Source organism: Sprattus sprattus (assembly GCF_963457725.1).
Source record: "Sprattus sprattus genome assembly, chromosome: 1".
Classification (NCBI taxonomy): Eukaryota; Metazoa; Chordata; class Actinopteri; order Clupeiformes; family Clupeidae; genus Sprattus; species Sprattus sprattus.
The window spans coordinates 60,805,904-60,820,482 of record NC_137920.1 but is presented as its reverse complement, the minus strand read 5'-3'; the positions used below and the strand labels follow the sequence as shown (position 1 = coordinate 60,820,482).

Below are 14,579 nucleotides of genomic sequence, written 5' to 3'. Positions count from 1 at the left end.
GTAAATCTTGTCCTATTACATTCATTTATATCTGTTCCTTTGTCATGACATCCACAATATACATAGGGATGTTTTCTGCACATCACAAAACTTGGATCCTTATAAACAAACCTGGAAACATTATATAACAAAATGTAAAATGTTATTTATACCTATACATACAGTATTAATCTCAATAACTTAATAGACACTTTTAACACCTGCTTAGTTTATATAACAGATAACATCATCTGTCTCACCATTTTTCCTCACGTCTGAGGGTGGAGGAGATAAGAATGAAAGAACAATCTGCCTGTCAAATGCACAGCCAGCTGAGTATCGGGGCGCTCTTGTACATAGCCTATTTCGTTTTCAGAGAACCGCACTTCTGCCTCTTATCAGCAACACCGGGGAATGGACTTGGCGCCGCGCAGAGTGGCAGTATGAGGATTCTGAGCATCTGGATATCTCTGGTGTTTTCCATCAACAATTTTGAAATGATGGAATCTTCAACGCAGAACGCAACTGAGAGAGACGGAATTCTTGGATTTTCGTTAAACAGGTCGATCTATGACACTTTGGATGAAAATGCTCTGGCTGACTGGCAGACTTTGCTCGGCAAACGAAAACACGGCGCCGAATCTCAAAATCCCATCACGAAAGTTTTACTGATCATAGCCTATTCTTTTATTATTGTTATATCGCTCTTCGGGAATACACTAGTTTGTCATGTGGTAATGAAGAACAAACAAACGCGCTCAGTCACGAGTTTGTTCATCGCCAACCTGGCCATAGCGGACATCCTTATAACCATGCTGAACACTCCCTTCACCTTAGTAAGTATGAATGAATTAACGGATGGATGGACTGATGAAGGAATGATAAAATCTGAGTGACTCGCTGTTTTTTGTGTATCTTTGTCCCCTGCGTCTTCCAGGTTCGTTTTGTCATCAGCACCTGGGTATTTGGAAAGGGTATGTGTCACATCAGTCGCTTCGTGCAGTACTGCTCCTTGCACGTGTCCACTCTCACCCTCACGGCTATAGCTCTGGATAGACGGCAGGTATGTAGTATAACCCGCCGATTTAATTTAATAAAAGGACTGATCATTCTTAGTAGGTGGACATTGATGACGCACACTTTTAATTTAGGAGAAAAAAAACTCAGCATAAGTAGGCTACGTGAGTGAACATCATAGCAATGCGTTGACAGCCGTGCTGTCGAAAACGCCTAATCTAATTATGCATTCGTTAAAGCAACATAATGTAACAATTTGACCTAAAAATAACAGCTTCAAAATCATTTCGGTGGTACACTGCAGTCTGCACACCTGGTGCACCTGGAATTGCTCTCTGTAACTTTGGGGTACAGGGCGCAAGACCTCTCCCGATAACTAAAGGCTTTATTCAATTAAATTGTTTTAGTCAGGTAGAACCCCAGGGATAGGTGTCACATAAGGTACTAATGCATTTTTTTTTGCATAAATTGATAGTTTAGGGGTTGTAGACTCAGAATCTGACGGGTGCCGCTCCGGCACCCTTGAGCATTTAAAAAAAAAAAAAGACAGAATAGACCACGCCCCCTTTTTGACCATACAAAAAAAATACCAGATGCACATTATTGTATAAACCCATACATACAGAAATCAGATTTGACAAAAAGAATGGCAAAAAAAATTGTTTAGGTCCCTCCAGAGAACAAATTACCTTTTACAAAGTGACCTTTAAGGTAAATAAAGTCAGGGCTTTCTACTGTCTGCCGAACTAGTAAGTAGCTTATTCGCCGTCTTGCTTTGTCTTGTGTTGCACTTGCTTGATGTTTGACTGTGTTAGGACAGTTGTTGAGTAAGGACAGTTGTTCAGTAACTATAATGTCAAAATCAGCACATTTCAAGAGATTTTGTTAGTTTTAGCCACTAGCATATCGTAAGCGAATAGCAATTGATCCGGAATGTTTCTTTAAGAAAACAGAAACAAAAGAATAAGATTGCAAAAAAATCAAATACACATAATTTAGTTAAAAAATCAAATAGAAAAACAGAAGCAACACACTCAACTAAGTATCTATATACACATCAAAATAACAGAAACACCTCTAACAGAAAGCAAAAATATACAAAATATACAAATGATCAACTAAATCAGGGGGATCCAAAAGCTAATGATGTGGTATCAAATGAAGGCTCTTCTCATACAGAAATCAATACAATGCATGTTAACAAATTGTCTCAACCCTCAACAATTAATAAAAATACACAAAGTTATAAGGAACAAACTAATACTTTTTCACAGATTCTGAAAGCAACTATATACAGAAGATTTTGCCGGGCTGGCCTTGTACACATCACAATCATTAAATGTATCCTCGAAAAAACATTCATTCAATCAGACATTTCTCCCTCGCTGTCATCAGTATCCTCCACTGAAAGTGTAGCCATCTTCGAATTTTTATTTGCACACTGTTCACCACTTTTGCAATGGTTAGTAGGTGGTGCATTGTAGTCCATCTGACTGACAGCTGCAAGAGGCCCTGGAGCATGCTGGCACTGACTTGCATCCACAAGCAACAAGCTGTAGAACAGTTTTGGGTGCAATGTCAGTGTTGCCATGAACAGGCACAGGAATTCCACCCTCTATTTTCCAACCAAACAGGGATACATCATCAGGACACACGGGAGGTGTTTTTTTGTCAGCAGCTCTCCACAGAAGGACTTGCAGCCGTGCACGCCTGATGTGTTCTTTTGAACGTGTTCATGCACAACACTGATCACCGGTGTGATGAGGCCGTCGACCCAGAGACGACCTGTCTGAGACTCTCGAGCCATCTCTAGTTCCTCAACTATAGCAGCTACTGTTGACTTGCCTGACAAGATGAGGGGTTCTAGCAATGCAGAGACCACCATACGTAATCCCCTGATGGCTTTCGGCCAAGCATTTCGTTTAAGCACATGCTTCACGCCTTTGAATGCCACACTAAGTAGTTCATCCAATCCACTGCCATTCATTAAAGTACCAATGCAGCCAATATAAGACATCAGTGTGTGCATCCCCCCTGGTCTAACTACTAAATGGTTCCAGCGATGTGGATATGACCACTTTATCTGCATAATAATTTTGTACAACTGAAGATCAGCAGACAGATGGATGAATGGCATGTTGTGTTGTTTCATGAACTCTTCAATGTAGAGGAGTGTTGTTTGAACTGTGTCAGGGTGTGCTGGAGGTGAATCAATAAGTGGTCCGAAAACGAAACGTGTAGCAGCACCTGGTTCATCACCCTTTTGTCTGGCAGCACTAGCCATTGCACCAGACCATTCAGGTTCAGGGTTGACACCATCGGTACTTTCCACAACTGCACCATCCACTCAATGTCCTGCTCTCAGGCAGCGCTCACTGCAGCTGCTAATTTGGACACTAATTGAAAAGGTTGCCCAACATTGCAAGTCAATTTAGGAGGTATGGGCTTCTTAGGCCCGTCAAAGTGAACTTTCATCACTGAGGTCATTTCACTGAATTTGATATTATTCATCTCTTGTTTGGATAAACGAGGAATGACAATTCCAGTAGATGGTTGACCTTGGTTTCCTGAAATATTCATGTGTGGGGTAAATTCAACTGCCATTGAGTGAGTTTCTTTGCAGCCATTTGGTGTGTACACCTGAAGATCAAAATTATCACACCATGCATTGATCAATCCTCCATCATTCAGCAGACCTCTGAAAGTGAAATCTTGTTTTGCGGTCATCTTTGCCACTGATTTCCTGTATCTTTGCACTTCATCATAGCTAGCAACATACCCATGTGAATGGAGTATGTCGATTATTTCTCTTGAGCCAAAGCGATGGTGAATTTTAAGTGTTGTTTGATTAAAAGTACCAGTGATCAGTGCTTGGATAGACTGTGTCAAGGAAAGAGATTTCTTTGTGAGTGCACCTTTTGAAACTAGATTTGTGACTAGGAGCAACAAGTTTGTATCACAGGCTTCCTTAACATTGTCAAACTTGAAGTCAGCTAAGTCATAAAACTAACAAAATCTCTTGAAATGTACTGACTTTGACATTATGACAAACTAGTTACTCAACAACTGTCCTAGCACAGTCAAACATCAAGCAAGTGCAACACAAGACAAAGCAAGACGGCGAATAAGCTACTTACTAGTTCGGCAGACAGTAGAAAGCCCTGACTTTATTTACCTTAAAGGTCACTTTGTAAAAGGTAATTTGTTCTCTGGAGGGACCTAAACTATTTTTTCTTACCATTCTTTTTGTCAAATCTGATTTCTGTATGAGAAGAGCTTTCCTTTGATACCAGACATGATGGGTTTATACAATAATGTGCGTCTGGTATTTTTTTTGTATGGTCAAAAAGGGGGCGTGGCCTATTATGTCATTTTTTTTTAAATGCTCAAGGGTGCCGGAGCGGCACCCGTCAGATTCTGAGTCTACAATCCCAAATATTCATTTATGCAAAAAAATTGCATTAGTACCTTATGTGACACTTATGCCCACATTCCACAAAGTTCTACCTGACTATTTATATATAGCGCCATAACAATCGAGTTGTCTCAAAGTGCTTTACAGTGCCTAGTGCCTGAACTGTTTTAGAGCAAACACAATGACGACAAGTGCTGTTATTCAGGAAGAAACCTTGAGCAGAACCTTGGGGTCCGTATTCCTGCACTTATTTTTTCTATTTCTTATGTAAAGTAGTATTTATTGTTACACTGGGTCTCTATTGCTCTTAGCTTGACTGTTCTCTCCCTTGTACGTCGCTTTGGAAAAAAGTCTTAAATGACTAAACACAATGACGACAGGTCCTGTTATTCAGGAAGAAACCTTGAGCAAAACTTTGGGGACAGAAAAAGAAGGAGGGGGGGGGGGGGGGGTAGGTGGCTTGTGGCAGAAGAAGAGGGGGAACAATCAGGTCCTAATTTATACACATATCATAGTGAACATGCAAACATCATGTGGTAAATGTACACAATACATAGACAAAGACAGCATGGTATATACACTACATGATACATACACATTTGGAAGAGGATAAGGTGGGGAGAGAGCATTAGAACTGCTTAGTGGGTATACAGTGTGCTCATAAGGATACTATTACAAGGGTAAAACGTTTAATGGAACAGGAAACTATGACGATGGTGGAATTATTCACATTGCAGGAAAATGCTAGCACAGAGTATGGGGTAGAATAAGTATATGACAGTGTGGTAGGGGTGGGTACATGTAGGCCAAGGGTTTCTTTAAGTGGATCAGGTAGAAAGACTACAGCAGTATCCAACCCTAAAAACTGTCTAGACTAGGAGGGGAAGAAAGAGACAAAGTGAGTAGGTAGAGTTCGGCTGCCAATACACGTATATGTACTTAATGGTCTCTAATGAGCGTCGTTTAGCACTGCCGTCTGTGCAAGTACGGCAATCCAGACTATTCTCATTTGTAGTTCCACGTTGGTGGAACGAACTGCCTAGCACTACTAGAGCAGGGGCGTCCATCTCTACCTTTAAGAAGCTCTTGAAGACCCAACTCTTCAGAGAGCACCTCCCTTCCTAACTTGCACTTTGAATAGAACTTAATTTGCACTTAAAGCAGTTACATTCCTGCACTTCTTCTTTTTTCTATTTCTTTTTTTCTACTTCTTATGTAAAGTAGTATTTATTGTTACACTAGGTCTCTATTGCTCGTAGCTTGACTGTTCTCTCCCTTGTACGTCGCTTTGGACAGTGTCTGCTTAATGACTAAATGTAAATTTATAAATGTATTGCAGTGACGTGTGGTGAGGTTCGCAGCTGGTGAGGCACAGAAACCGGAAGTGATTACGTCATTCCGATCTCTAGTTGTTTAAAAAAAATAGAAATGTATACATCATACATGTATATATGCTTATGGTTTAAAAATTGTCATCTCACCAGAACTGAAAAAACGTTATGTTTTATTGTCTAATACTATTACTTTTAAACGATTATTATTATAAGAAGTTATGCGGCTCAATACTAAACATACAATCGGTGTGGTAATTGAACTTTTACACCGTGTCAAATAAGATATTAATAGTTACAAGGTAGCGTATGTAGCCCTCCCACCAATGATATGGCTCATTTCAATTTGTCTAGGGAAAATAATACCTTTTACACAACTAGGCAGTGATGGGCAGTAGCGTCACTACTTGTAGCGACGTTACTAGCTTAACTACATTTGTCAGTAGCTTGGCAGTAACGTTGCTATTTTTGCTACAAAACCAAGTAACTTTTCAGTAGCTAAGCTCTTTTATTGATCAAGTACCACAGTAGCGTCCTCGAAAGCTAATTTATCCTGGACCTTTCTGATGTTCATTCATAACAGGCTTCCCTGCAGCCATCAAACACAAAAATTAAGCAGTACATCACTTTAGGCGAGACGAGTGAAAATAGATAGATAGATATCGTCATTTTAAGTACACCAGACGCTGCTCATACATTTAAAATGAATTCTCCGCTAATTTTAAATGGGTAGTTTGCATGCAGATTCTAGACAACCGGATAACTAGAATGCTGTTGATATTTAGATACAGCTGAAGATGATGAAAGTTAAAAAGTGAAAAGTCCGTGCTGTCTGCTCAGGGAGTCGAATTGCGAAAATGCACGAAATAGACGCGAGGTCTTCTGCACTCATTTGTTTTCATCTGCGTTTGAATACCTGACTCAACAGCCATACCTTCAAAAGTACGTCACTTTATAAGAGACAAGTGAAACTAAATATGTTTTCAGATGCCTTCTTTGTAATCCAAAGAAAAAGTTCCTGTCAACGTCAATGACATCCAACACAAACACGAACACACGAATTTCATCCATTCAACCGTTTTTATCTGACTGACAGTTGTGTTGATCCCTAAAATTGCATTGACTTGGCATGCAGTTTGTTTAACTGAAAGTAGCTTCTAATGTATCAAACTACTTTTGACAGGTTTATGTAACTTAGCTTGCTACTTTTTTTTTGAGTGGTAGCTTCTGTGTAGTGAAGCTGAATTTATTGTAGAGTAGCTGATAGCTTAGCTCACTACAAAAATCAAGTAGCTTGCCCAACACTGCAACTCGGACACTTGAATTCGAAGTTGACACTTACATATTTATTTGCACAACGTATTAACAAGCAAACAGTTAAACACCACAGACATAGCACACAATACCAAAATGTTCTACTGACCGGTATAATTTAAAGTTGGTGCACTCGCAAGCTCGTAATCAATTCACGGTTCCCCTGCACCTAGCAGCCTTTAGCGAGGTTTGTGGTGAGCATGAATATGTCCCGTTGGAAAACATGAAACACTCCAATGCAATGTCAATACCTTCTGCCCCGTCGTTTGAACCAAACCTTTTAGCTCCGGCATTGGTCTCCCATTATCAATCATTTCTTGTTTGGACTGAAAGTCCAGTTTTGAGAACTGCTTCAGGTTAGCAATGCAATCTTCCATTTTCGCTGTCAAGCTCAAGAAGTGAAGAATAAATCCAACGTCAGATTATATACCCAACAAGTGCCCTCTCGCTCGCCTCCCTTCTTGAAGCAGTGGTTATACGTGCCTCCCTTGCAATATTTTTCAATGCGTTTTCAGCTCAACTCAAAAGGTTCTACGCTTGCGCACGCATGCGTAAAACCCAGTTTGGAGTGATTTCGCAATCCTAGGGGAGGCACCATAGACATGTATAGATAGACACCGCCTCCACCATAGACATGTATAGATACATACAGCCGCGGAAAAAATTAAGAGACCACTTCAAAATTATCAGTTTCTCTGGTTTTACTATTTATTGGTATGTGTTAAAGTAAAATGTACATTTTTGTTTTATTCTATAACCTACTGGCAACATTCCTACCAAATTTCAAATAAAAATATTGTCATTTAGATCATTTATTTGCAGAAAAATGACAATTGGTCAAAATAGCAAAATAGATGCAGTGTCTTCAGATCTCGAATAATGCAAAGAAAACAAGCTCATATTCATTTTTAAACTACACAATACTAATGCTTACACTTAGGAAGAGTTCAGAAATCAATATTTGGTGGAAAAACCTTGATTTGAAATCACAACTTTCATGTGTCTTGGCATGCTCTCCACCAGTCTTTCACTTTGCCGTTGGGTGACTTTATGCTACTCCTGGCGCAAGAATTCAAGCAGCTCGGCTTCTTTTCATGGCTTGTGACCATCCATCTTCCTCTTGATCACATTTCAGAGGTTTTTGATGGGATTCAGGTCTCGAAATTGGGCTGGCCATGACAGGGTCCTGATCTGGTGGTACTCCATCCACACCTTTACTGGCCTGGCTGTGTGGCATGGAGCATTGCCCTGCTGGAAAAAACATTTCTCAGAGTTGGGGAACATTGTCAGAGCTAAAGGAAGCAAGTTTTTCTTCCGGGACAACGTTGTACTTTGCCTGGCTGAGGTTTGTAAAAGACCATAAGGATTGAAAAAAGCGGACTGGAGGGTCTTCTAGTTCGTCTTCTCTGATGAGTCCAATTTTCAGCTTTGCCCAACACATGGTCGTCTGATGGTTAGACGGAGACCTGGAGAGGCCTACAAGCCAGAGAGTCTTGCACCTACTGTGAAATCGGACTCATCAGAGAAGACGAACTTAGAAGAACCTCCAGTCCGCTTTTTCAATCCTTATGGTCTTTTACAAACCTCAGCCAGGCAAAGTACAACGTTGTCCCGGAAGAAAAACTTGCTTCCTTTTGCTCTGACAATGTTCCCCAACTCTGAGAAGTGTTTTTTCCAGCAGGGCAATGCTCCATGCCACACAGCCAGGCCAGTAAAGGTGTGGATGGAGTACCACCAGATCAGGACCCTGTCATGGCCAGCCCAATTTCGAGACCTGAATCCCATCAAAAACCTCTGAAATGTGATCAAGAGGAAGATGGATGGTCACAAGCCATGAAAAGAAGCCGAGCTGCTTGAATTCTTGCGCCAGGAGTAGCATAAAGTCACCCAACGGCAATGTGAAAGACTGGTGGAGAGCATGCCAAGACACATGAAAGTTGTGATTTTAAATCAAGGTTATTCCACCAAATATTGATTTCTGAACTCTTCCTAAGTGTAAGCATTAGTATTGTGTAGTTTAAAAATGAATATGAGCTTGTTTTCTTTGCATTATTCGAGATCTGAAGACACTGCATCAATTTTGCTATTTTGACCAATTGTCATTTTTCTGCAAATAAATGATCTAAATGACAATATTTTTATTTGAAATTTGGTAGGAATGTTGCCAGTAGGTTATAGAATAAAACTAAAATGTACATTTTACTTTAACACATACCAATAAATAGTAAAACCAGAGAAACTGATAATTTTGAAGTGGTCTCTTAATTTTTTCCGCGGCTGTATATATACCTATACATGTCTATGGGAGGCACTGCCTTCCCTGCCCATAGACTCCAATGCATCTGCCTCCCTTGACAGCACGTCCAATGTTCATTGGCTGATCACTGTCACTGGGAACCGGAAATGCTCAAATTCAGCGATTTTGATAATAAAAATGCCCGAAATGATCGGAATCATGCAGAAATGACAGTCGTAACACAGATAACTAGAGAAATATGAATATTTATTTTATAATACATAAATATATATGATTATTATATATTTTTTTTAAATATTTTTTTAATATACAGTACTGTGCAAAAGTTTTAGGCAGGTGTGAAAAAATGCTGTAAACTAAGAATGCTTTCAAAAATGGAAGTGTTAACAGTTTATTTTCATCAATTCTTCATACATTAACAAAATGCAGTGACGGAACAGAAGAAAATTCTAAATTAAATCAATATTTGGTGTGAACACCCTTTGCCTTCAAAATAGCATCAATTCTTCCAGATACACTTGCGCACAGTTTTTGAAGGAACTCGGCTGGTAAATTGTTTCAAACATCTTGGAGAACTAACCACAGATCTTCTGTGGATGTAGGCTTCCTAAAAATTCTCCTGTCTCTTCATGTAAACCCAGACAGACTCGATGATGTAGAGATCAGGGCTCTGTGGGGGTCATACCATCACTTGCAGGACTCTCTGTTCTTCTTTAAGCTGAAGATAGTTGTTAATGACATTGGCTGTATGTTTGGGGTTATGTTCCTGCTACAGAATACATTTGGTGCCAATCATACGCCTCCCTGATGGTATTGCATGATGGATTAGTATCTGCCTGTATTTCTCAGCATTGAGGACACTATTCATCCTGACCAAATCTCCAACTCCACATGCAGAAATGCAGCCCCAAACTGGAAAGGAACCTCTACCATGCTTCACTGTTGCCTGCAGACTCTCATTATTGTACCTCTCTCCAGCCCTTCGGCGAACAAACTGCCTTCTTCTACAGCCAAATATTTCTAATTTTGACTCATCAGTCCAGAGCACCTTCTACCATGTTTCTGCACCCCAGTTTCTATGTTTTCGTGCTTAGTTCAGTCACTTGGCCTTGTTTCCTTGTCGGGGTAGAGCTTTTTGGCTGCAACTCTTCCATGAAGACCACTTCTGGCCAGACTTCCCCGGACAGTAAATGTCTGTACCTGGGTACCACTGGTTTCTGCCAGTTCTGAGCTGATGCCACTGCTTGAAATCTTCTGATTTCAAAGGTAAATAGGCTTGATGTGTTTTTCATCAGCTGCATTAAGTTTCCTTGGCTGACCACTGCGTCTACGATCCTCAACGTCTTCTTCAAAAGAGCTTGAACTGCACATTTTGAAACCCCTGTCTGCTTTGAAATCTTTGTCTGGGAGAGACCCTGCTGATGCAGTATAACTACGTTGTGTCTTGTTGCTGTGCTCAGTCTTACCATTTAAATGGAAAGAAAATAAACATTTATTGTTTACATTTTTCAAAGCATTCTTAGTTCATAGCATTTTTTCACACCTGCCTAAAACTTTTGCACAGTACTGTATATATATTTTTTTACTTTTCAAAATGACAGGTGAGGCTCTCCCTCCCCTGCCTCCTATGACTGCACGTCCCTGATGTATTGGATATAGTGATGAGGAACAATGCTTCCCTATCTATCAGCATTTGCGAGCAGGTGACGTTGTAAGAGAGATAACATTTGGTTAGTAAAGATCAATTTGATAAACAGATAAACAGATACATTTGGGTAAACAGTAGGTAATATGGCCACTTTATCAGTACCATTATTAGCATTAACAATATGATATAGAAGGAGAGGTAGAAGCTGCCTGGTGAGGTGAATGGACACTTTGTTACTGCTAAGTTTTGATGAGTTATGTTTGATGTTTGAGTTTGATGTTTAGTTATGGTTGGCTGACATGTTCCATGCAGATTTTACTTTGGATAGCAAGGGTGGCAGGATACACAACAGATGCTGTACCCGGGATCTGCAAAGACCCTCCTTCACAGTACAAAATGTGCTGTCTGTGGCCCAGTTTTATTGATATTGGGAATCGTATGTGTGTTTAGTTGTGATGAGTTATGTTTAGTTATGTTGGCTGGCTTGGTGCATGGGGATTTGTAGTTATACATGCATAGTACATGTGGTAGGATACAATAGCAGTGCACAACTGGCTGGCGACAGCTGCACCATGCACCGCTTGCTGTACCCAGGATAGATAAAGGCACAACTTTGCAGTACAACATGCGCTGTCTGTATCCCCCTCCTACTAAACACAACAACCTGGCCACCAAGAACTGAAGAATGTTGCGAAAGGGCATTATTTGGGATGCACCAAACAGGAATGTCTTTAGTCTTGATTTTAATATGGAAAGGGTGTCTGTATCTTGAATGGAAGCAGGAAGATTATTCCACAGGAGGGGGGCTTGAGAGCTGCCTCCTATTGTGCTTCTTGATATTCTTGGAATTACAAGGAGACCTGCACTCTGGAAAAAAGGTGATCTTGGTGGGCAATAGGGGACAACTAATTCCTTGAGGTAATTTTGAGCTAAGCCGTTTAGGGCTTTGTCTTTTAGAAGTAGTTTGACATCAATTCTACTTTTGACAGGGGACCAGTGTAGGAGGCAAGTAAAGGTGAGATATGGTCATTTTTTTTTTGTTAGTGTGCGAGAAGCAGCGTTCTGTTTAAGCTGGAGGACAGGACAGCATTGCAGTAATCTAGTTGCGACATAATGAAAGTCTGGATTTGTTTTTCTGCATGTTGGAGGGATATAACTTTTCTGATTGAGGCAATTTTGCATAGATGAAAAAATTATGTCTTTGAGATATTTTCTATGTGTGAGTCAAGAAATCTATTTACCCTGTTCATGGCAAACAATGTTTTGCGCCGATTCTCTTATTTTCACACACTAAATATTTTACTCACGTACTTCCTTTGATAAGAGATTAGATGAGCAAATTCTGTCACATTTAATTTTTTGGGCCAAAAAAAGTGTTCAGCCTGCATTTCTCTGATCATTACCCCCTTAGTTTTGTTGTCTTCATCTAACTTGGCTAATCACACAATGATCAAGCGTCGAAATGAATCACCTGTTGCATGGGCCCTCATTCTATTGGGTTAGGCAAATATGTAAGTTACGACCTGTGTGGCGACAGTTTGAAGCCTCTGCCTAGCAGCAACAATGCATTGCAATTACATCACTTGAATTTTCCTTTGCTCAGGTTTGAAATCTGTGAAAACTCTCCCCAGCGACCCTATCGTAAATTACATCTATGTTCCTATTCCGAATCCCTGTTTGAGGTGGCAATATTCTTCTATCTCCCCTTGAGGAAAGTCGAGTATTTGCAAGGCATCCATTTTGCCAACTGCTCAGACAAATGCATTGGACACCCATTAAAAAAAGCCCCCGCTGATGTCACAACTTTTTCATTTTCATATAATCACAGGTGACTAACAAGTAAATGCCTCTTCGATAATTATCCATCATAATTTGGTGACTCATTTTGAATGCCTGACAATCTTGCTATTTGCCAAGTTAAACGTATCTAACGCAAGACAAAAACACCATTTGTAAATGTGGCCCATTGACTCTCTGCAAAAGATGTAGCCTAAGTCAAGGTCAGTGGTGATGAAACTGGGTGTCCCACAAAATCTGCGATATATGTTAAAGCTCCAATTTTAAATCACCTTATCCATATAGGTTTATACTAGGCTATAGGTGTAAAATAGGCATGTATTTTCGTATTTTTTATTTAATACAAATTCAAGGTTAATTCTAAGATAATTCTAACTCATTCACTTTTGTCATTCTACGGCTGAAGGTGATTCTGCACCCTCTAAGGCCACGGATTTCAACTTTCCGTGGCTTCATCTATATTGCAGCAATATGGCTCCTGGGTGGCACCTTCTCTTTACCGCATGCCATTTATCAGAAGCTTTTTACCTTTGTATACAGGTAAGCACACCTCTCCTTACCATGCTTATGTGCTTTCAGTATTAGGATCGTTTGTATACAGCTAGGCACACATCTCCTTACCATGCTTATGTGCTTTCAGTATTAGGATTGTTTGCATACAGCTGGGCACACCTCTCCTTACCATGCTTATGTGCTTTCAGTATTAAGCTTTGTGCAATGCCAGAAATATCCATGACTTCATGCTAGAGTTTTCACAGAACTCCTTGACCTTATTCTCTATTTCTCCCACACATTGTGGTCTCCTCTCTTTCTCCTGCCTTCCTTCTCTTCTCTTAAATTGCCATTTTAAGCAAAGACATCGTCCGCTGCCTCTGTGTGCCTGATTTTCCGGAACCTTCTGACATCTTCTGGCAGTATCTGGACCTGGCCACCTTTGTCCTGCTCTACGTCCTGCCCCTCCTCATCATCAGTGGGGCCTACCTGGGTGTGGCGAGGCGCCTGTGGCATCCCAACGCCATCGGTGACGTGACAAGCGAGCAGTATTTCCTGCAGCGCCGCAAGCGCAAGCGCACCATCAAGATGCTGATGGCGGTGGTGGTGGTGTTCGCCGTGTGCTGGTTCCCTCTCAACTGCTATGTGTTGCTGCTCTCCAGCCACTCCATCCCTTCCAACAACGTCCTCTACTTCTCCTTCCACTGGCTGGCCATGAGCAGCACCTGCTACAACCCCTTCATCTACTGCTGGCTCAACAACAGCTTCCGGGCTGAGCTCAAACGGCTGCTGGGCTTGTTTCCCTGGAGGAAGGGGGCTGCCGCAGCCACCACCGCCGCCGCCTTGATACCGCAGGCGCAGCAGCAGGAGCAGAGCCCAAAGGAGAATCGTCACCGCACCGCCTGGCCCGAGAGGGAGGTGGAAGTGACGTGCCCTGCCCATCGGAGCATTAAGAGTTCTGTCCCCCAGTCATTATCTCTTGCAGAGACGGCGGGCCGGACAGACATTCTCACGGTGGAGCCCATCATGGTGGTCAGCTGACTGTGCTTCGTGGGGAGAGGAACTTGTGCTCGGATGTGAGCTGGGAACAACTTCGTTGGCATTCCAACAGCACCTGTGAGGCTGATGGCACTCAGGTGCATTAGACCTGTCAGTAAAAAACATTGCTTGAGGTGGGTGATCATGTCAGTGACTGCGATCTTCACCTGAATAGGATCAGCTCAGCTCTTCATTTTTGGCGCTGAGTGCAAAATAATTAAGACAGATACTTGTGTAAATACTGTATTGTCTCATTGAACACATTTCCCCCAATATTCAACACTTTTCCCT

At 41.2% G+C, this 14,579-nt stretch overlaps 1 protein-coding gene across 1 annotated transcript; it reads left to right on the top strand.

The window, feature by feature from the left end:
* Positions 1 to 275: 275 nt before the first annotated feature.
* LOC308370735 (G-protein coupled receptor 83-like) lies at positions 276 to 14,291 on the top strand (the record flags this gene model as incomplete). Its single annotated transcript, XM_080845441.1, has 4 exons — positions 276 to 815; positions 917 to 1,042; positions 13,165 to 13,298; positions 13,610 to 14,291. 4 exons carry the CDS (start codon positions 276 to 278, stop codon positions 14,289 to 14,291), a joined length of 1,482 nt encoding a protein of 493 aa, XP_080701567.1.
* Positions 14,292 to 14,579: the final 288 nt, after the last annotated feature.